Source organism: Dreissena polymorpha, chromosome 5, assembly GCF_020536995.1.
Source record: "Dreissena polymorpha isolate Duluth1 chromosome 5, UMN_Dpol_1.0, whole genome shotgun sequence".
NCBI lineage: Eukaryota > Metazoa > Mollusca > Bivalvia > Myida > Dreissenidae > Dreissena > Dreissena polymorpha.
This window is the reverse complement of record NC_068359.1, coordinates 104,837,021-104,858,284: the sequence shown is the minus strand read 5'-3', so window position 1 is coordinate 104,858,284 and position 21,264 is coordinate 104,837,021. Positions and strand designations below refer to the sequence as shown.

The window sequence follows — 21,264 nt, the reverse complement described above, 5'->3', positions numbered from 1 at the left end:
TTGTCTAGTGGCCCTTTACTATGTTTGTGTGTAACATTGTCTAGTGACCCTTTACTATGTTTGTGTGTAACATTGTCTAGTGGCCCTTTACTATATTTGTGTGTAACATTGTCTAGTGGCCCTTTACTATGTTTGTGTGTAACATTGTCTAGTGACCCTTTACTATGTTTGTGTGTAACATTGTCTAGTGGCCCTTTACTATATTTGTGTGTAACATTGTCTAGTGGCCCTTTACTATGTTTGTGTGTAACATTGTCTAGTGACCCTTTACTATGTTTGTGTGTAACATTGTCTAGTGGCCCTTTACTATGTTTGTGTGTAACATTGTCTAGTGGCCCTTTACTATGTTTGTGTGTAACATTGTCTAGTGGCCCTTTACTATGTTTGTGTGTAACATTGTCTAGTGGCCCTTTACTATATTTGTGTGTAACATTGTCTAGTGGCCCTTTACTATGTTTGTGTGTAACATTGTCTAGTGGCCCTTTACTATATTAGTGTGTAACATTGTCTAGTGGCCCTTTACTATATTTGTGTGTAACATTGTCTAGTGGCCCTTTACTATATTTGTGTGTAACATTGTCTAGTGGCCCTTTACTATGTTTGTGTGTAACATTGTCTAGTGACCCTTTACTATATTTGTGTGTAACATTGTCTAGTGACCCTTTACTATATTTGTGTGTAACATTGTCTAGTGACCCTTTACTATGTTTGTGTGTAACATTGTCTAGTGGCCCTTTACTATGTTTGTGTGTAACATTGTCTAGTGGCCCTTTACTATGTTTGTGTGTAACATTGTCTAGTGGCCCTTTACTATGTTTGTGTGTAACATTGTCTAGTGGCCCTTTACTATATTTGTGTGTAACATTGTCTAGTGGCCCTTTACTATGTTTGTGTGTAACATTGTCTAGTGGCCCTTTACTATATTAGTGTGTAACATTGTCTAGTGGCCCTTTACTATATTTGTGTGTAACATTGTCTAGTGGCCCTTTACTATATTTGTGTGTAACATTGTCTAGTGGCCCTTTACTATGTTTGTGTGTAACATTGTCTAGTGGCCCTTTACTATATTTGTGTGTAACATTGTCTAGTGGCCCTTTACTATATTTGTGTGTAACATTGTCTAGTGGCCCTTTACTATGTTTGTGTGTAACATTGTCTAGTGGCCCTTTACTATATTAGTGTGTAACATTGTCTAGTGGCCCTTTACTATATTTGTGTGTAACATTGTCTAGTGGCCCTTTACTATATTTGTGTGTAACATTGTCTAGTGGCCCTTTACTATGTTTGTGTGTAATATTGTCTAGTGGCCCTTTACTATGTTTGTTAAAATCATGCTCCTAAGATCAAAACTGGCCACATGCTAATGGTCAAATTATTTTTATAGACTTACATAGTAAATTTAAAACAATCTCTATGAGACTGCAAGGATCATGTGTTGAATGTTTGGTGTGTAACATCGTTTGGTGGTCCTCTCCACAGTTTGATCAAATCATGCCCCTTGGGTCAAAATTAGCCTTGGGGTTACTTGTTTTACCTAAATGATTTTTAAAGTGATAACTTAAAAAATCTCTAAAACTGAACGATGTTATATGCCAAATACCAAAAACATCAGCATGATGGGTTTGGTATTTGGCATGAAAGATCGTTTGGTCGTCCCCTATTAAGTTTAATCAAACTATGGGTCTGGGGTCAAAATTTGCCATCCCTAGGAGACACAAGATTATGTAGAGCTATAAATAGTAAATACGTTTTAAAATCATTTTTAAGTTACAAAGTTTCATGGGGTATATATTAAGGTGTAGGATTGTTTGATGATCCTCTAGCAAGTTTTTTCAATTCATGCCCTTTGGTTCAAAATTGGCCCCACTCTATGGGGCTACTTGTTAGGCTACTTGTTATGCTTATATGCATATAATTAAATCTTCCTCTTTGAAACGACAAGGCCCAGAGCTTTGTTATTTGTCATGTCACATTTTATAGTGGTTCTTTGCTAAGTTCAGAATATGTCCTTGTTAAAACTGGACGTGCCTGAGGGTTTAAATGATTCATATATACTTCTATACTAAATAACTAATATATTAAACCGGAAGGGTCAGAGGTTTAATAATTGGAATGAAACATTGTTTTGTTTTTTTGTACAAACTTTGATAAAATCATGTTTCTGGAGTCAAAATATTCATGCTCCCGGGGTCAAATATGAAAATAAAATCTTCCAACAGTTTACTTCTACCAAGTTTGTTAAAATATGCCACTGTGGTCAAAGTTGGCCAAATCATAGAGGATTAATACTTGTTTATATGTATGTGCAGACTCAACTTAAACTTGAGATTCGCTGATGGCATTGACCTCATTGGGTTGCACCTGCAGTGAACACCAAGACCTCACCAACAGACGAACAGGAGCATCCGGGATGGAGAACAACACGGAGGAGTCGAAGATTATGGTAAACAGTATGAACAACACCAGTGCAGACATCATCATGAACGGTGAGAAGTTGGAAGAAGTGACCAGCTTCAAGTGCTCAGGAGCAACCCTGTCCAATGATGGTACCAGTACAGCTGAGGTCCCAATAAGAATTGCCTTGGCAACTGCAGATTGATATCCAGACTGAGCATGATGTGGACAAGCAGCTCCGTCAGCTCACCAAAAAACACAGATTCTTCAAGTCACTCGTAGTCTTTATCTTACTGTAGTGTTGCCAAATCTGGACACTTAATGCGGACACAGAACGTATGATACATGCTTTTGAACCCAAGTATCAACGAAGACTGCTACACATCTACATAGAGCACAAGATCAACGAGTACGTCCGGAACTTTTAGGCCACAAGAACCCCTCATGGCGACCATCAAACGACAAAAGCTGCTTGGTTTGGATACGCCTTCATGCATGACTCTCAGTGCAAGACTGTTCTCCAGGGCACGCTATAGGGAAGTAGCCGTCAAGGCCATCAGAAAAGCTAGATGGGCAATGTGAACAAGTGTGTGCCCCCCCCCCCGCCCCCCCAATGATTACCTACAACATGACTTGTTGATGATCATTGTGTCGTCGTCCCTCATTTCCACCAATTGAGCAGACATGTCTATGGAATGACAATGATGAAATAGTAAACATCGTTAACATTTACCGGTATATTTATTTTCCAATCTTTATTAAACTTTGTCAGAACAGAATATTGTTAAAAACATGTTAGTGTTCTTCATAGCTTTAGTAAAATCTTGGAAATGCTCTAGATCATGACAACTAAATAATGATTACAACGCCCATGTTGGTGGCGGTCGCACAGCTGATGATGGAGATGACGATGCTTCTCTGCTGATGGGGAGGATGCGGATAAAAAGGGATCGGGGACGAGGATCCAGGTGTTGACTATCAGCTTGCACTGCAACCAACTCATATAAAACACATTCAGATTGCACAGATCCTTGTTCCTTTAGTAATTTAATCTTCCATTGTAAAGTTTCGAAGCTATAAAGCGGCTTAGGTGTGTTTTATTATGTATGAAAATACATTTCGAGTACAACTAACTGTTAAAAAAATAACTAACTGTTAAAAAAACACCACGTCCGACATCCAGAGAATTTAACTCCAACTGGAATGTTTCGTCAGAGAAACTACGTCACACGATATACATTTGTTTGTATTTATAAAGCACACATTGTTGTTGTTTTATTTTGTTAGTTCGTTTTTAAATGTAAATCTGTTATATCGTTTGCCCGTGTCTGTTCATGTACATAACCTCAATGGCTACGAGACGAGACACTGCATTCGAGTTATTTAATGCAAGCGCATGAGGATGAGATACGACGGAATGAATATATTTTACATAAGCAACTACTACATACTTAAAACGACGTGTAAGTTAATGTTAACGGACTTGCTTTGAAGCGGTGTAATTTCTTACAACTTCGTTATACGACAGCTTAAATTGGAAACAACATATTTAATAAAATATGTCTGGAATGGATTTTTCCCCATTCTTTAGCAAAGTTGCTGCTAGAGTTGTACCAAGTCCACTTCGGGAATTCTGTGAGTACCGGTACATGTAGACTCAGCACTTACGGAGTGTTGTAAACATGTGTTTACAACACCTTTGATAATTAATTGTTTGTTCTGTCGATAAAGGATTGTTGAACTGTGTGTTCTCGGCAAATAGAAGTACCGTTTTGCCTGTCGAGCTTGAATTATTCCAAAAAAGATATCGATTTATTTCAAGTATGTTCTATACGGTTGTTTTAACAACTATGGCCAAAAAAAAACAACAACACGCAAACCACTAGAGATAACTGTTTAATGTACAACGAAAACATTTTCAGGAAACACTCATCAGTATTTCGGATCTATTCGAAGGTCGGAAAACTATATAGTTGTTATTCTTCTATTTAGGTTATGATCTTAACTTTTAGGGTAAAGAACAATTACTGCAAGTTTTGTTTTAAACAATATTTACATATGTCGCGCAGTTAAGACACCGTAAATACGTGTACACATATACGTTACAAGGAAAGGCTTGACAAACTAATATAATACATTTTCATTAAATAAACACTGGTTTGATGGCGACCTTAAAGTAATCTGCACAATAAAATATATCTGCACAATAAAATTTCTGAGAAAGCTTTATGTAGGCTATTTGACATAAATATAGCTGGAGTGAATGTTGATTTTAAAACGTATTAAAACAAGAAACCGTCGGAGACGGGTGATGCCCCTCAAAGTTTTTTTGGTCACAATATTGCACTATATATTCAGATAAAAGGAAACGTCTTGAGGGGCATAACTTTGGACAAAATAATACGATGGATGGTTTAGCAACTTAAAAAATTCAAAGGGGCCATAACTCTCTAAATAAATCATCTAACCAGAACCCACAAATAACATGCGCATCTCCTCAAGGTAGTTAAGCTTCCCATAAAGCTTCATTGAATTCCAGTCAGTAGTTGGGGAGAAATAGCCCGGACAAGAATTGCACTATATGTACAGTTTATAGAAAATTTCAAAGGGCCATAACTCTGTGAATAACCATCCGACCATAACCGGCTGATAATATGCACATCTCCTGTTGGTAGTGAAGCTTCCCATAAAGTTTCAATGAATTCCCGTAATAAGTTGCTGCGAAATAGCTCGGACAAGAATTGCACTATATGTACCATGGAAAATTTCAAAGGGTCATAACTCTGTGAACAATCATCCGACCAGAACCGGCTGATAATATGCACATCTCCTCTTGGTAGTGAAGCATTCCATAAAGTTTCATTGAATTCCAGTCATTAGTTGCTGAGAAATAGCCCGGACAAGAATTGCACTCTATGTAAAATGGAAAATTTCAAAGGGCCATAATTCTGTGAAAAATCATCCGACGAGAACCGGCTGATAATATGCAAATCTCCTCTTGGTAGTGAAGCTTCCCATAAAGTTTCATTGAATTCCAGTCATTAGTTGCTGAGAAATAGCCCGGACAAGAATTGCACTATATGTACAGTTAATGGAAAATTTCAAAGGGCCATAACTCTGTGAAAAATCATCCGACCAGAACCCGCTGATAATATGCACATCTTCTCATGGTAGTGAAGCTTCCCATAAAGTTTCATTGAATTCCGGTCATTAGTTTCTGAGAAATAGCCCGGACAAAAATTGTGCACGGACGGACACACAGACACACGGACACACGGACAGACAGACGAAGTGGCGACTATATGCTCCCCCCAAAATTTATTTTGGGGGAGCATAAAAACGAGTTCGAAATATATTGTGCAGATTTGTGTCATATAACATCTCTGTTTATATAAAAGCTTTTTCGCATGCCATGGTAAGCACGCTAAGTGCTGAATCTTTTTAAAGCAAAAATGATTTGTCTGTGGATTCTAGTATGATACCGGTATTTCTAGTCTGATTTACTTGTGCGGACTGTGGCTTACTCTTTCATGGAAGGATTTTGAAATAACTTTGCACAAATATTCATCCTTTTATGTTACCAGACCACATCTTTTTGCACAAATATTCATCCTTTTATGTTACCAGACCACATCTTAGTTTTAACATGTTGGCTAATGCTATAAGGAACATTGATTTGTATGTGTAACATTTTTGATTTTTCGAAATATTGTACGAAATATTCCTTGATTTGAGTGTTTACGGGCTTTGAAGCCTCTCCTGTGAGAATCAGAATGTGTCTCCTCCGGGGTTCAAATCAGGTATTTCCGCTGAAACGTTATCGCTTATCAGTTCCTAAGAATATTTTATTCTGTTCTCAAATTAAATAGGAATGTACATGTGCCGGTTCCTATATTTAGTAAATGGCCGTTTCTAAGTATTTGTGCATAATTATAAGTCCTTAATTAGATTGACTTCAGAAACCGGTCGATCGGCTGTGTTGGATTCGTGATCGAGTAAATAAAAAATTAGCCCTAAAATCAAATGACTGGATGAAAAGTAAATGTTGAGGGAGTTCAACAAATGTATGCTTTAATATACAATTTTGTGTAGTTATTATTATATAGTTATTATATCATGTTTGACGTCATTTCCCGTGGTTATTCCGTCCCAACCATAGATTATGCATTGTTTTACATCATGTCCCGTTGTTATACCGTCCAAACCATACATTATATCATGTTTTACGTCATGTCCCGTTGTTATACCGTGGCAACCATACACACCTGCCCGTGGTCTCCCGTTGTTATACCGTCTCAACCATACACACCTGCCCGTGGTCTCTGCCATGTCTCGTTGTTATACCGTCTCAACCATACACACCTGCCCGCGGTCTCTGTCATGTCCCGTTGTTATACCGTCTCAACCATACACACCTGCCCGTGGTCTCTGTCATGTCTCGTTGTTATACCGTCTCAACCATACACACCTGCCCGTGGTCTCAGTCATGTCTCGTTGTTATACCGTCTCAACCTGCCCGTGGTCTCTGTTGTTATACCGTCTCAACCATACACACCTGCCCGTGGTCTCCCGTTGTTATACCGTGTCAACCATACACACCTTCCCGTGGTCTCCCGTTGTTATACCGTCTCAACCATACACACCTGTCTGTGGTCTCTGTCATGTCCCGTTGTTATACCGTCTCAACCATACACACCTGCCCGTGGTCTCTGTGTTATACCGTCTCAACCATACACACCTGCCCGTGGTCTCTGTCATGTCCCGTTGTTAAACCGTCTCAACCATACACACCTGCCCGTGGTCTCTGTGTTATACCGTCTCAACCATACACACCTGCCCGTGGTCTCTGTCATGTCCCGTTGTTATACCGTCTCAACCATACACATCTGTCCGCGGTCTCTGTGTTATACCGTCTCAACCATACACACCTGCCCGTGGTCTCGTTGTTATACCGTCTCAACCATACACACCTGCCAGTGGTCTCGTTGTTATACCGTCTCAACCATACACACCTGCCCGTGGTCTCCCGTTGTTATACCGTCTCAACCATACACACCTGCCCGTGGTCTCTGTCATGTCTCGTTGTTATACCGTCGCAACCATACACACCTGCCCGTGGTCTCTGTTTTCGCCAGTCGACGCCCTGCAGACGGACGAGACCTACATCAAACTGGCGGGCGGGCTGCCGGAACCGGAACTCTTCCCACTGAAGAGCGTGGCCCTCACTCTGCCGTACGTACCTCGTGTAGCCTCGGTTATGTTATGCGTATAAAATACTTTGCTAAAATTAAATCATCATACTTTACAGTAAATAAGAAAAATGATCAATAAGACAATATCCTGTTATTTGATATTATTTCAGCGACGGCACCAATCTCGAAATCTCATCTAAAGATCTGGTTGCTGGCTTGCAATATGACGCCACTGCAGGGTAGTTGATTATTTTTACAAGTTTACTCTATCACAACATTCTTAAATTTGAACATGAATTATTATGCATTCAGAATGCCATGTTTACGTGCAAATCAGTTATATATTCGTCATACGTGCGCGCGTTCAGAGTAAAAATATCAAAATGTCTGTTTCCCTTTTTAGCCGGAAGGAGCTAATAGTTTTTCTAACCGACCTTACCAAGCGTCTTCATGATCCACCCACGTGGCGAACTCCAGGTAGCCCGGACGCTCATTGTATTATGACTTCATGTGGTGCCCAGGATGGACAATATAAGGTAATCAAGAACGAACACAACCATGTCGTGTTTCTCTCATGTTATCCGTTTGGGGCCGTCCATATTTGTACCAAAATCTTGGACCCCCCCCCCCCCTCACTAAAGTCCACCACCCACTTAAGTACGTCATAAACGCACACTTTCGAACATTTGTTTTTTAAATTAATACCTATTTCAAATTTAGTCTAAAACACAATTCACTATTCAAATTTCGCTTAAAAGAACTTTCACATTATTAAAATGACTTTAATACTAGAATAGTTAATTGTCAACAGTTGTAAGAGTTTTTAATTGAATAACATTTCTAATTAAAACATGTTCACTTTGGACATCATCTTTCCTTTGGCCTCAGGCTTTTATGACTGTAGGGTTGTTACGGTGGGCAGTATGAATATTTATCCTTGTGTTAACCTCTAATAAAAAACGACATTATAATTTAGATTTTCTTTTAACAGACAGACAGACAGACAATTTTATTGGCGAATACAATCAGTACATAGCCATATAAACATAGCAAATATTTCAATTAAATAGCATGTCAAGGAAATGTGATTGGCATAATTGTTATTTTAACCCTTTACTAACTAAAAAATGGAACAGTCCAATAAATTGTTTCGTCATTTGCTAATTAAATCTGCGTAGAGGTTGTGCCTAATGAATAAGCCGGCCCAGCCAAGGTGCCTATACAAAATTCGAACAACACATTCAGGAGATACGCTCATGTCACAAACGGTCACACATTCTTACCCCCCCCCCTCCCACCTGGAGCGTGACATACTTTATGGACGGCCCCTAAATTGCTTGGGAAATATCGCGTCGTTTTGGCTGACATTGGGAAATTAGTGTTGCTTTCTTTTTGCTAACAAATACTTTTAAATCAATAATAAAAATGATTTGCATATATTTACTTAAGATTAAAGGGGCCTTTTCACAGATTTATGCAGATATTGAAGATTTCCATTTATTGCTTTATATTGATAAATGTAAATATTGGATATAAAAAGCTCCAGTAAGAAACTAGAATAAAATGAAAGAAATAAAAAAATAAAATAAACATCAACTGGGCTCGAACCATTGACCCCTGGAGTAAAAAAGCCTAACACATAGACCACTAGGCCATCCGTGCTCATACAATGAATAATGTATTTTATACTTTATATAAGCAATCCTCGTAGTGTAACAAAATATAACGACAACAGCAGAACTCCTAATTATTTAATCGTTTCGCGTTGCAACGCTTTGTAATTTACAGGTTTTTTAAATCGTCAAAAGATGCATATAATGGATATTTTTGAAATAGTAAATGTTCACTAATACTGTTTCCTCACAAATATCATAACTTCAACGAAAATTTGCGGATCTGAATTATTTTTTTTCAATTTACCAAAACGTGAAAAGGCCCCTTTAACTTATAGAGCTTGATGGGAGATACACTAAATGTTGATTTCTATTTATCTATTTATCTATTTATGTATTTGTCTATTTATCTATTTATCTAGTTGTCTATTTATCTATTGATCTATTTATCTATTTATCTATTGATCAAATAGTCTATTTATCTTTTTATCTATTTATCTATTGATCTATTTATCTATTTATCTATTTATCTATTTGTTTAAACCTTCAATTGTGAATATTTAGGCCCCATTCGGAAAAAATACATACTTTTTCCGATTGGGAATGGGTCCCTCTACAGACCTAAAATTTGAAAGAAAAACACCGGTTATTATTTGTTTAAATCTGTTTAAATGTTGAACAACATTTGCTACAGTGACATATTTTATAAAAATATAAGTATCATGTTTGCAAATGGATAGGGCGTAGAATTACCTGTATACAAAGTCAAGTATGGTAACGAGGATATACCGGTAATTATCACCAAGTTGTCATGCTCCGCATTGTTGTAAAGAGAGTGTAGAATACAAGGAAATTATAGAACCTGAAAAATCATTAGAATTAACCAAAGACTGCCATTTAATTCGATTTTGTTTCATCATACCCTGACTTAAGAGACCTAAGACAGAACATTAGGGTACTTCTGCATTGATATATTATTGTCGTTAAAACAGTGATGTATCAATAAACGTCTTTTTATTCGGCGTAAGCTGTATTAAGCCAGCTTTTCACCTTTACCTGACCTTTGTAAGTGTCCAATAAATTTCAAATAAAATTTCCCGCGGCTAGGTACGAATGAATACACTTCATTTATTCCATTGGCTGATTTGAGTATACCACCAGAACAATGGAAACATATCCGCGTCTTTGTAACACTGTTTTACTGTATGAAACAATTTTATCTCTAATGAAAAGGCTTAATAGATAGAACAGTTTTACACTAAATTCTCGACATCAATACAGTTTGTGCGTACACCTTTTATTTTCAGAGAATTACCAGCGCAAAAGCGTTTATACTTAAAGGCTATATTCTCATATTTAGTACTTACTTCCATATTCCTGTCAACATGTTAACATGTAAAAGTATAAAGAGCAGTGGAAGCGAGGCCTCACTTTAATGTATTGCATTTCAACCCGCGAGGTATCGGGTCAATTCGCGGTTAGTGTGTGAATGTCAGAGTTTATATACAGGTCATCACCGGAGTTCACGGCCAGTAAAATAATCGTTATATAATAAAGACGCTATCCATGAACTAGGTGACCTGGAATGTTCTTAAGACCAGAAATATGTTAAATGAAGATATTCAGCAATATAATTATGGTATGTCAATAATAGATGCTAAATGTGTTTTCAACAATACAATGATAAATACTATTTTTGATTAATTAAACAATAATTATTCCACCATATTGACTTATGTATTAAGCATGAGCGCGATGATTCTCGATACTGTTAATAATCGAATCAAATAGCAATGCCCGACAAACAACTAAAACAGGTTTGTTCGAAGAACGCGCCTATAAATATGGATATTTCGGGTGTGGCGGGTTGACTCATATGTTTTAATTTCACTTCCATTCTTCTTTTGGTTTTCTGTTTTGTATCTATAGGTTTATGACCAGCATTATGTAATAATGTAAAATAAGCCGCGAAAACTCCGCGTAACATCCAGTACTGCGTGTGATGCAGCTAAGAGCTGCACAGAAAAAGACATTCGCTATCCTTGATCTCATTCGTTGAACTATCAACGCCGTATATCTTTTTTTAAAGATATTTCTTGTAAACTTGTATACCGGTAGTTGTAGCGAGCTCCTCTGATTTATTTATTAATTAAATGATGAGTTTTATTAATCTTAAAACAAATAATATAAAACTTGTTCTTACTTATAACCAAATACATACAATATTTATCAACAAGAACAACAAACACGCACTATTATCTAATGAAATTAAGTGTTTTAGTGCATTTTATATTAGGTCTATGTATTGTGCACGTATATGAACCACTGGTCAGAAGATAAAAAACGATATTTTCACGCTCGAGACCACAAATATTAACCAATATTCATGAACCTTGGTCAGAATATTTGTTTGTTTGTTTATATGTTAGTCCGAAAATGGTTTCGGTCTGTTGAAAAACGTGGCCGCCAGGGTGATGGGTAGTTGTCATTAAATTGCTGTAGTGAAACCTTGTTAACACGCTATAATACGGTGGCATAGAGGTGACATTCACTCCTCTTTTTTTAAATTGCACTCCTCTTTTTTTCTATCTCGTGGCCACGAGTTAGCTAAGTCGGGATCTCGAGATCTCGAAATAGAAAAAGCACTCCTCTTTTTTCTATAAAAGAGGAGAGAATTTTCGTTATCTCGAGATCCCGAGTTAGTCAGCCATCAAATTTTGCGTAACATGTGTAAATATTCTTGGTACGCCTATATATAAGCTAGGTCAAGCAGGCAAGGCCCTGATAGTAAAGCATAACATACTTCTATTAGTACTTTCTATTACTACTACTACTACTACTACTACTACACTACTACTACTACTACTACTACTAACTACTACTACTACTCTGCTACTGCTACTACTACTACTACTTCTTCTTCTACTACTACTACTACACTACTACTACTACTACTACTACTACTACTACTAATACTACTAATACACTTCTACTACTCGACTAACTATCCACTTCTTCTACTACTACTACTACTACTACTCCTACTAATACTACTACTACTCCTCCTACTACTACTACTACTACTACTACTACTACTACTACTACTACTACTACTACTGAATACTAATACTACTCCTAGAACTATTTTTACACTACAACTACAACTACTACGACTACCACTTCGAGACGACGACGGACGACCGACGACCGACGACCGACCGATGGACGACGCCGGATGGACGACCGACGGACCACGACCGGAGGACGACCGATGGACGACCGACGGACGACCGAATGTTGACCGGACGACGACCGACGGACGACTACGACTACTACTACTACTACTACTACTACTACTACTACTACTACTACTACTACTACTACTACTACAACTACTACTACTACTACTACTTCTACTACTGCTACTACTACTACTACTTCTTTTACTACTACTACTACTACTACTACTACTACTACTACTACTACTACTACTACTACTACTACTACTACTACTCCTCCTACTACTACTACTACTACTCCTACTAATACTACTACTTATACTACTTTTACTACTACAACCACAACTACTACGACTACCACTTCGACGACGACGACGGACGACCGACGACCGACCGATGGACGACGCCGGATGGACGACCGACGGACCACGACCGGAGGACGACCGATGGACGACCGACGGACGACCGAATGTTGACCGGACGACGACCGACGGACGACTACGACTACTACTACTACTACTACTACTACTACTACTACTACTACTACTACTACTACTACTACTACTACTACAACTACTACTACTACTACTACTACTACTACTACTACTACTACTACTACTACTAGCTACAGCAGAAGTAAAAGTAGTAGTAGTAGGAGGAGGAAGAGCAGTACCAACAGTAGCAGTAGTAGTTATAGTAGTTGTAGTTGTAGTGGTAGTAGTAGTTGTAGTAGTAGTAGTACAGCGATTTTTTTCCTTCTTTGTAAAGTACCGGAAAACGGCACTTTCCCAATCTGGGAAAAAATACATATTTCCCAAATGAAGGTTAATTTTGTTTTAATTAACTTTAATTAATTTACTTATGCAGCTCTATGGCTAGAACCTAAGTAATATAATATTAATAACTTGACTTCAGTTATTCTCAATTTTAAGGTATTTGTTAGCAAAAAAATAATATACACTAATTTCCCAATTTGAAGATTTCACGACGCAATTTTCCCAATTTAAAGGTTTTCACGACTCATTTTTTTCCAATTTTGAGGTTTTCACGACTCAATTTTTCCCAATTGGACCGGTACGGGTACTTTTCCCAATATGACAAAAAAAATCGCTGTAGTAGTTGTTGTTGTTGTTGTTGTAGTAGTATCAGAAGTAGTAGTAGTAATAGTAGTTGTAGTAGTAGTAGTAGTAGTAGTAGTAGTAGTAGTAGTAGTAGTAGTAGTAGTAGTAGTAGTAGTAGTAGTAGTAGTAGTAACAGCAGCAACAACAACAACAACAGCAGCATCAGTAGTAGTAGTAGTAATAGTAGTACTAATAGAAGTATGTTATGTTATATCAGAGCCTTGCCTGCTTTGACCAGCTATATATATGCGTACAGAATATTTACACATGTAACGCAAAATTTGATTGGCTGACTAACTCGGGATCTCGAGATAACGAAAATTCTCTTCTCTTTTATAGAAAAAAGAGGAGTGCTTTTTTCTGTTTCGAGATCTCGAGATCCCGACATAGCTAACTCGTGGCCACGAGATAGAAAAAAGAGGAGTGCTTTTTTCTATTTCGAGATCTCGATATCCCGACTTAGCTAACTCGTGGCCACGAGATAGAAAAGAGAGGAGTGCTTTTTTCTATTTCGAGATCTCGAGATCCCGACTTAGCTAACTCGTGGCCACGAGATAGAAAAAGAGGAGCGAATGTCACCTCTATGCCACCGTACTATAAGTCACATTTAAGGTCCATTTTTTATGACGATGGATCAGAATATTTGCACAAATGAAATCTCGGTCGATGTTTGTTAAGTTCCTTTGTCTCTCAGGTGAGCGTCATAGGGTCCATGACCCTCTTGCTTAAAATATCTTGATATTGAAAGATCTTGTGTAAAAAAAAAAGATGAACATTGTACATTACTATTTATGTGGTTAGTGAATTATTCACAAGCATGATCCATCACATGTTTAAATGAAAGATAGAATGTTAGTGATACGTCTAACCTTGCGACCTTGATCTGATATGATAGCAACTTGTCAGTTCCCGACCAAACTAGACTGCACTGCATTGTGGTTCTTAATCGGGCGATTTACACCGTAGTCGCTTTGGCCATGAATGCATGAATGTTTAGTTGCATTTTCCATCTAATGTTCTATGAAAGTTAGTCCATTTAATTATATTTTAATGTGTGAGTCTTTATTGACATAAATCTAATTCCTGTTGTTTTATCAAACCATTGGTGTAACATAACTACCGTATGCACCATGACACATATATTCGCCGACAAAAAAAATTGACCTATAGCGCCTTTTAAACACATGAATTATATTGTCTGACGTAATGGTAACTTTTATATGTGAACATTATGTTGCAAATCGTTGTAAGTAGTAAAAACAAGTATGTTTAGATATTAATAGCCGATTATCTATATGCTGATGATAATCATCCTATAATAATGTAACTTTGTCTGTTAGCGGTTGTATTCCAAGGCAGCTTCTAGAAAAGAAATATAAGTAGGCCTATTTCGTGTGCGTGTTTTCAGGTGTTGGATCTCCTGCTTAACGAAGGCGACATCATCCTTGCCGGGGACTATGTGTACCCAAACGTCCTCGCCGTGGTAGGTACTTGCTTGTATTGCCCCATACCTCATAGCTATAGCGTACCATTTGGGTCGAAAGTCAACAAGACCTACTATGTAAAATGAGAAATGTACGTCGACGTACAATATGTACGTCGACGTACAACAATTGTACTTCGACGTACAAAATATGAAATACACTTCGACGTATATATTTGTACGTCGAAGTACAATTTGTACTTCGACGTACATTTTTGTACGTCGACGTACAAATTTTATGAACAGCCAATCAAAACACTCGTCTCTTGAGCGGCTTTTTCTTCAGATTTATTCTTAATAAATGTTTAAAATCTTTTTTTTTAATTGGGGACAAAATGAATAAAAATATCAATATTGCCAAAAAACTACAAACAAAACAAAAAATTAAAATAAGTATCTACTTGACGGTATTTATTTTAAAATCGGTTTAAGTAATAAATATTATACACTTTATTAGACAGCCCGCCGATGTCTGATCTACATGTCATAACTTGACGCTCAAAGGGATAGGGATCACCACAGCAGGTTGCTAATACACAGTGTAGACTTCCGCTGTTTTATTGTGCTAACACGATTGTTTAGAAAGCATAGGCCAAATAATACGGAATCCAATTATGAAATAAAAATCGTATAAAGAGTCTGGAAATAGCGCAGTGAATATTTAACATGCGGATCAAAGCAACAAATGTAAGGGTTCTTCTGATTGGCTAACACTCAAGGGTCGGTACGAATTGTACGGCGACGTACATTTCTCTTTTTACCTAGTAGGTCTTGTTGACTTTTGACCCAAATGGTACGTCATACATAGCTGCATTGTGTCATATCTCATCTCCGGGGTACGTACCAAGCCGTATGTGTATTGTCACTTCTCATATCCGTGTTACTTATCTAGCCGGACAATACCAGATTTCATCTCCGTGTTACGCATCTAGCCATGCAGTACCATAGCTCGTATCTGTATGACATATCTATCTGTGCAGTACCATATCTCATATTCGTGTTACGTTTCTAGCTATACAGCACAATGTCTCATATATGTAGTACGTTTCTAGCTATAGAGGACCATATCTCGTAATCTGTATAACGCACCTATCTATGCAGTACCATATCTCATATGTAAAGTGCGTTTCTGGCTATAGAGGACCATAAATTATCTTGTATCTGTATGACGTATCTATCTATGCAGTACCATATCTCATAACTGTAGTACGTTTCTAGCTATGCAGCACCATATCTTGTATCTGTATTACGTATCTAGCTGTACAGTACCATATCTCATTTCCATGGTACTTACAAAGCTGAACAGTACCTATATCATATCTTGGGTACGTACTTAGCTCTGTCAAATCTTCTATCCGTGGTACTTACCAAGATGTACCATGTCATTTCTCATCTCTGTGGTTATTACCGAGCTGTATCATCTCCGTTACGATTGCCCTGCTGAACAGCGTCATATTTCATATCCATCGTACGCATAGTCATATCTAATTCCCTGTGTATGTACCTAGCTCTTCAATGTCATACCTCATATCTGAAGTTCGTACGTAGCGGTACAGGGTCATAACCCCAAACCATGGCACGAAATAGCTGTTTAATGTAACACCTCTACGAGGTACGTACTTAGGTCGATAGTTCCACAGCTCGTATATGCGGTACCTTTCTAGGATGTTTTGCGTGTGTTAACAAGATTTCTTTGAGTGATTTCAGTTTGTAGATAATACCGCGCGGCTGTTCCGTTCAGCACATCCATTCGGACGAACAGGGAATCATGCCTGATCACTTAGAGGCGTATCTTCGGCAGTGGCCCAAACCCGGCCCAGGACAGGTGACGGGCGGTAAAATCAAGGTCAGCGGTTAGCTGTACACATTTACATTTTAAGGGGGCATATCGACGAGACAATATTTTTATTTCAAAAATGGCATTATATTTTAATAGTCTTTTAAATACATTCACTTTTGGTCATTTTGGACGCGGCTTTTCCACCAAAACATTGGTGTAGCTAGGACGAGTGTGTGAAACGTGGGAATCTGGCCGTTTTGCTATTTGTAATTCACTGTATTGTCTCAATAAGCAAACTATTGAGACACTGTTTTTAAACAACAATTTAAAGCGAGATTATACGATTTTGTATATGTGTTGAATTGTAATATATTGATAAAATATGCTGCAATAACACAAAATAGGCAAGACAAATTAAACATTAAATACGAATTTCATAAAATGCAGCAACGACGAATTAGCGCCCCGAGCCGATTGTGACGAACATATTTTCCTAAAATAACCAAAGCATTCGTATTTTTATTAGGACCAGAGTTAGTGTTCGTGTGTCGTATGTATAGTTATCGATGCAGGTATTTAAAATGAACCGTTAAACTAAGTTTAGATTCACATCTTAAATGCATGATATACATGCTGGTGAATTCAACTGTACAGCCATTTTCGATTTCAGAATAAAATATCTGGCTTATTTCGCATTTTTTCGACACATGTTCTTCTGAACTTTCTTTATATTTTATATTGAAATATATATATATATATATATATATATATATATATATATATATATATATATATATATATATATATATATATATATTAAGTTTTTTACACATTTTATATAAATTAATTAATATTTGACAAAATCGTATATACTCGCTTTAATGTGATATAAATCTGTTCAATATATTTCAGGCGTTTTACTGCGTTCCCAATGGCGACAACCCTACAGGTATTCGGTACACGGAGGCACGCAAGAAGGCGCTGTACAAGTTAGCGTCCGAGTACAACTTCCTGATCATCGAGGACGACGCCTACTACTTCTTGGAACAACGGGTAACTAAGAGCTGTGGTCGGTGTGGTTGAATTGCACTCAAGTATGTTGTTGTAACCGAACAGATTCTTATAATCAAGTGTAATTGTCGTTAACGGTAGTAATGCAATTGAAATGTATAACCGATAAATCGTGATTAAATGAGATTGGCGTGGCGATGTCAATAGACATAATATTTTCCAGAATCAACAGAGTTAAATAGATTCAAATTATCTTTTAAATTCGTACTCTGGCATTTAGCTGGGTATTTAAATTGCGCTTTTCGATACATTTTGGACAACAAGTATTTAGAGTATACGCTTACAGACTAGCGGTAAGCACACCCTTCTGTCCGATGTTGCAGCCGCTCTACAAAAGCTTCCTCTCCCTCGACGTGGAAGGCCGTGTGGTGCGTCTCGATACGTTCTCCAAGACGCTGGCACCTGGCTTTCGAGTAGGCTACGTGACGGCGCCTCATGGTCTCTACCGGAAGTTGGTTGCTGTGAGTCAGACGTCCACACAGGGAACAAGCAACCTTTGTCAGGTATAAACGAAGAATTAATATCAAGTTGACATTCAAGTGATGTGAAAAAGATCTGCATCTTAAACTTACCGTATTTTTGCAGACAATTATTCTGACGTTGCTTCGGAAGTGGGGAATAGAAGGTTTCCTTGCGCACTGTGAGAACATTGGGGCGTATTATCGCCGACGACGGGAGGCATGCGAACGCATCGCCAAAAAGCATCTGACAGGTATGTTGTGCCGTTGTAATAGCAACAGGCGAAGGCAACATTGAATCGCGAAATAGATTATGCAACGGCCGTTTTAGAAACATCACACATATGGAAAACGGCGAATTTCCATTAAAACGTTAGCTGATGTGGGGTTTTCAGAGTCGAGAGCGAAAACAAAAAATATACACCAGTAGTGTTTGCATTCAAAATAAAAAATGATGTGTTCCAAGAAAATTGAGTGTTGACGGGTTTTTTTTCAAACTTTATAATACGTTCACCCACAGGTCTGGCGGATTGGCGTTCGCCTTCTGGCGGAATGTTCCTCTGGGTCAGGTTCTTAGGCGTGCAAGACTCGATGCCTCTCGTCATGGGCCAATTGCTTGAGCGAAAGTGTCTCATGGTCACCGGAAGCGCCTTTGTTGCCGGTACAGATGCCAGATCGCCATACGTTAGGATTTCATTTTCTCTCGCCACAGATCGTAAGATGGAAGAGGTAATACCGCACGTTACTTGTACGTGTCTTATTTTAAATCTCACTTGCTGCCATACCACATAGCTCTAAATATAATTGGCCAACTACTTTAGTTAGTATATTCTTCTTGCAATATTAAAACATGCAACACAGGCTTTATTTGATGGAAATTCTTTCAGGGTTTTGCAATAATTGCAGAAGAACTGAAGAAAATCCGCGAAGACCTAGAAAACAAAGAGCAGTAGAAGAAACGTTGTGTGCCATGATTATGTCTCACCATAAGCATGTGTGGAAAGATCAACTTTCACATAGCAGTATCACAATACGTTTCAAGAGCGGGGGCGCTGCAGTCGCAATAACCCATGTTATGCATGTTAATCAATATACCCAGATATTATAAATGGCGTGTTGAATTGCGGATTTAGGGGCGTATCGGGGCGGAAACGGACTCCGCTTCATTCAAACGTTTGCAAAGGTTCGATTTGTTTCATCACGTTTTTACTTATTTCAATTAAAACTCTGTGATGTGATGGGTGCGTAAAACAAATTCACGTTTACAATAAGAATGCTTTTTTCTCTAAATGTAATATTTTCGTTAATTATACATTTCAATATAATTTTAATAACAAGAAATATCTTTAAAAAAGATATACGGCGTTGATTGTGGTCGATGTTTATGAACGATCAAAAGTTATCTCTATGAGATAAAAAGTAGCGGATGCCTTTTTTCTGCGCAGTTCTTAGCTACATCACAAGCAAATCAATTACGGGGTGTTGCGCCAGATTTCGTGGCTTATTTTGCTTTATGTGATATTTTTACTCAGATATCTATATTTACAGAATAGAAAAACACAAGAAACATGAAAATAAACGAGTGCATATAGGTCAGCCGGCAATACTCGAATCTTATTTAATTGCATAATTATAGTATAGTGAATTATTGTGCTCATTCTTAATAAACTGGTCTAAATGGATAAATATTTCTAATTAATTTAATCAAAATTGGTCCTTATCATGCAAATATTGAAAACATATTAAAAATCGATGATTGACATACCACAATAATATCGCCGAATATCTTTATTTAGTATCTTTCTGATCAAAACAGACTTCAAGTGCATAAAGTTTACGAGACGGCGTTTATAAAAAGATTTCTGCAACTGACCGCAAACTCACCTTGATACCTTGCGGATTGGAATGCAAGGCATTAAAGTTAGGTAACAATTCTGCTGCTGAAACGACGGCTTGTTTACGCCAACTGTACACGACCAAGGCAACAGCTGTGCCTAAAATATTGATATATCGACAAAGCGACTAAACGAACTATTTACTCCATCAGACAAAAATAGCATAGATTCCATTTTTTTCCTTCAATGTATCGTAACCCCTTCTGCGAACTCCGCTGATGAACTGTATATAAACTCTGACTTTCACACACTGGCCGCGAATTGACCCGAAACCTCGCGGGTTGAAATGCAATGCAAGTAAGTACTAAATATGAGAATATAGCCTTTAGTATAAACGCTTTTGCGCTGGTAATTCTCTGAAAATAGAAGGTGAACGCACAAACTGTATTTATGTCGAAAATTGATTGTAAAACTGTTCTATCTATTCAGCCTTTTCATTAGAGATAAAATTGTTTCATGCAGTAAAACAGTGTTACAAAGACGCGGATATGTTTCCAATGTTCTGGTGTTATACTCAAATCAGCCAATAGAATAAATGAAGTGTATTCATTCGTACCTAGCCGCGGGAAATTTTATTTGAATATTATTGGACACTTACGAAGGTCAAGTCAGGGTGAAAAGCTGGCTTAATACAGCTTACGCCGAACAAATGACATTAAAATGTCGTCTGTACAAATGTGTGTGTGTGGCTCACACCAAAGACATTAAAATGTATATCACACAATGTGTTGTTAGTTGTTTCATGGATTTAAAAAAAAAATGATATACCATATAAGTTTATATAAATAAATTGACACCTTGATTCGTGGCCAGTTTTGACCCCGGGGCCATGTTTTGAAATAACGCAGTAGATGATCCCAATACGATGTTGTGGTTTCAGAGAAGGCTTTTAAAGGTTTCCTTTTTTAAAATATGTTTGTGGCTATGGTACACTGCATATGCAATTCATCTGAACGATTTGAACAACTTTGAAAAGGGGTCACTTAAAAATCATTCGTGTGAATGTTCTTTAAAATAT

At 37.6% G+C, this 21,264-nt stretch overlaps 1 protein-coding gene across 2 annotated transcripts; it reads left to right on the top strand.

Moving 5' to 3' along the window:
* Window positions 1-3,891: 3,891 nt before the first annotated feature.
* On the top strand, window positions 3,892-19,707 carry LOC127832387 (kynurenine/alpha-aminoadipate aminotransferase, mitochondrial-like). 2 transcript variants are annotated; one of them, XM_052357850.1, is made up of 11 exons: window positions 3,906-4,029; window positions 7,530-7,626; window positions 7,757-7,825; window positions 7,990-8,122; window positions 14,968-15,042; window positions 16,757-16,888; window positions 17,735-17,875; window positions 18,217-18,396; window positions 18,479-18,605; window positions 18,872-19,080; window positions 19,239-19,707. In XM_052357850.1, the coding sequence occupies exons 1-11, from the start codon at window positions 3,954-3,956 to the stop codon at window positions 19,302-19,304; spliced, it is 1,305 nt and encodes a 434-aa protein (XP_052213810.1). In that variant the 5' UTR covers window positions 3,906-3,953; the 3' UTR covers window positions 19,305-19,707. The 2 variants fall into 2 exon arrangements, with proteins under 2 accessions (XP_052213811.1, XP_052213810.1); XM_052357851.1 differs by lacking the exon at window positions 17,735-17,875 and having other exon boundaries at window positions 3,892-4,029.
* Window positions 19,708-21,264: the final 1,557 nt, after the last annotated feature.